Genomic DNA, 1,292 nt, shown 5'->3' with positions numbered 1-1,292 from the left:
CTGAATATTTTTGACTTGTCCCTCATTTTGGTTTATTTTGCAGATGTTGACCAAGATGCGCATCTGCTCACATACACTCATTGGGCTGCTGATCGGACTCCTTTATTATAACATTGGAAATGAAGCAGGCAAAGTGTTCAACAACTCTGGATGTTTGTTCTTCTGTATGTTATTCCTGATGTTCACTGCAATGATGCCCACCATTCTCACTTGTAAGTTGTTTTCTGATAGTATGTTTTGTGGGTATTAACTTAATATAGAATAATTTATGATGTAAGTATATTATAATTATCATAAAGTATAAAGCTGAAATAAAAAGAAATTGAAAATTGTACTGTGAATGTTCCTAAGATCCGAAACTAAAGCTAATTAAAAAAAACAGGTAGATACAGGTTATATTACTCAAGAAAATGTGAAGATATTGTGCATGATATTTGCTAACAGCAATCTGCTAAAATCAGTAATGGACATTAAAATAAGCTTCCTCTCCATCTTTAAGAACTATCGTAATACTTGCTTGCAGTACTTAATTTACTAACATTTTTACAGTCCCTCTCGAGATGAACGTCTTCATACGAGAACATTTGAATTACTGGTATTCCCTGAAGTCATATTACTTAGCCAAGACAATGGCTGACATGCCCTTCCAGGTAAGCTGCTGTTTTTTTTTTGGGGGGGTCCTTCATAATTAAATTAACACTATGATACTACTGTTAAAAGTTATAAAGTTTCAGTGATAGAAAATTTCTTGTTTGTGAGGCAGGTATGGAATTTCAGAAATGCTGTGTTTCCAGGGTTATGACATATGAAAATAATATTGGTTGAGAGATCTAGTATGAAAGTAAACTGCGAAAGGAAATTGACTGACAAGGGAACTGAAATTATACCCACACTTTATATTGTATAGGTAATTACAACCAATAACCCTTTTCAGGTGATCTATCCATTACTGTACGTGTTACTGGTGTACTTTTTGACTGATCAACCCCTAGAGGCGCACAGGTTCTTCATGTTCACCACAATGTGTATCATGACATCACTAGTGGCACAGTCTCTCGGCTTGGCCATTGGTGCTTGTATGAATATACAGGTAAGTAGGTCAATTTGTGTGCATGCATTGTATACAACTTTTTTAGTGTAATTTCATTCATAGGGTTGACTGCTCTTAATAAACATGTACTACTACTATATGAATCATCCATTATAGAGTTTAGAATTGCCATACTCAAAGGTTGATGTATCTTTGCAGTGCTAATGAAAATACTATGAGGCTCTATTATTCTCAGTAACTG

General features: G+C 34.6%; 1 protein-coding gene across 1 annotated transcript in view; it reads left to right on the top strand.

Annotated features, from left to right (window-relative positions):
• Positions 1 to 1,292, top strand: part of LOC119594034 (ATP-binding cassette sub-family G member 1-like) — a gene marked incomplete in the record, with an annotated part of 55,916 nt that overhangs the window by 52,988 nt on the left and 1,636 nt on the right. The window contains 3 exon segments of the mRNA XM_037943064.1: positions 44 to 212; positions 550 to 650; positions 935 to 1,090. Of these exon segments, the coding sequence (XP_037798992.1) occupies positions 44 to 212; positions 550 to 650; positions 935 to 1,090 (426 nt within the window).

This window comes from Penaeus monodon, chromosome 33, assembly GCF_015228065.2.
Source record: "Penaeus monodon isolate SGIC_2016 chromosome 33, NSTDA_Pmon_1, whole genome shotgun sequence".
NCBI classification, from domain to species: Eukaryota; Metazoa; Arthropoda; class Malacostraca; order Decapoda; family Penaeidae; genus Penaeus; species Penaeus monodon.
This window is presented reverse-complemented; position numbering and strand designations above follow the sequence as displayed.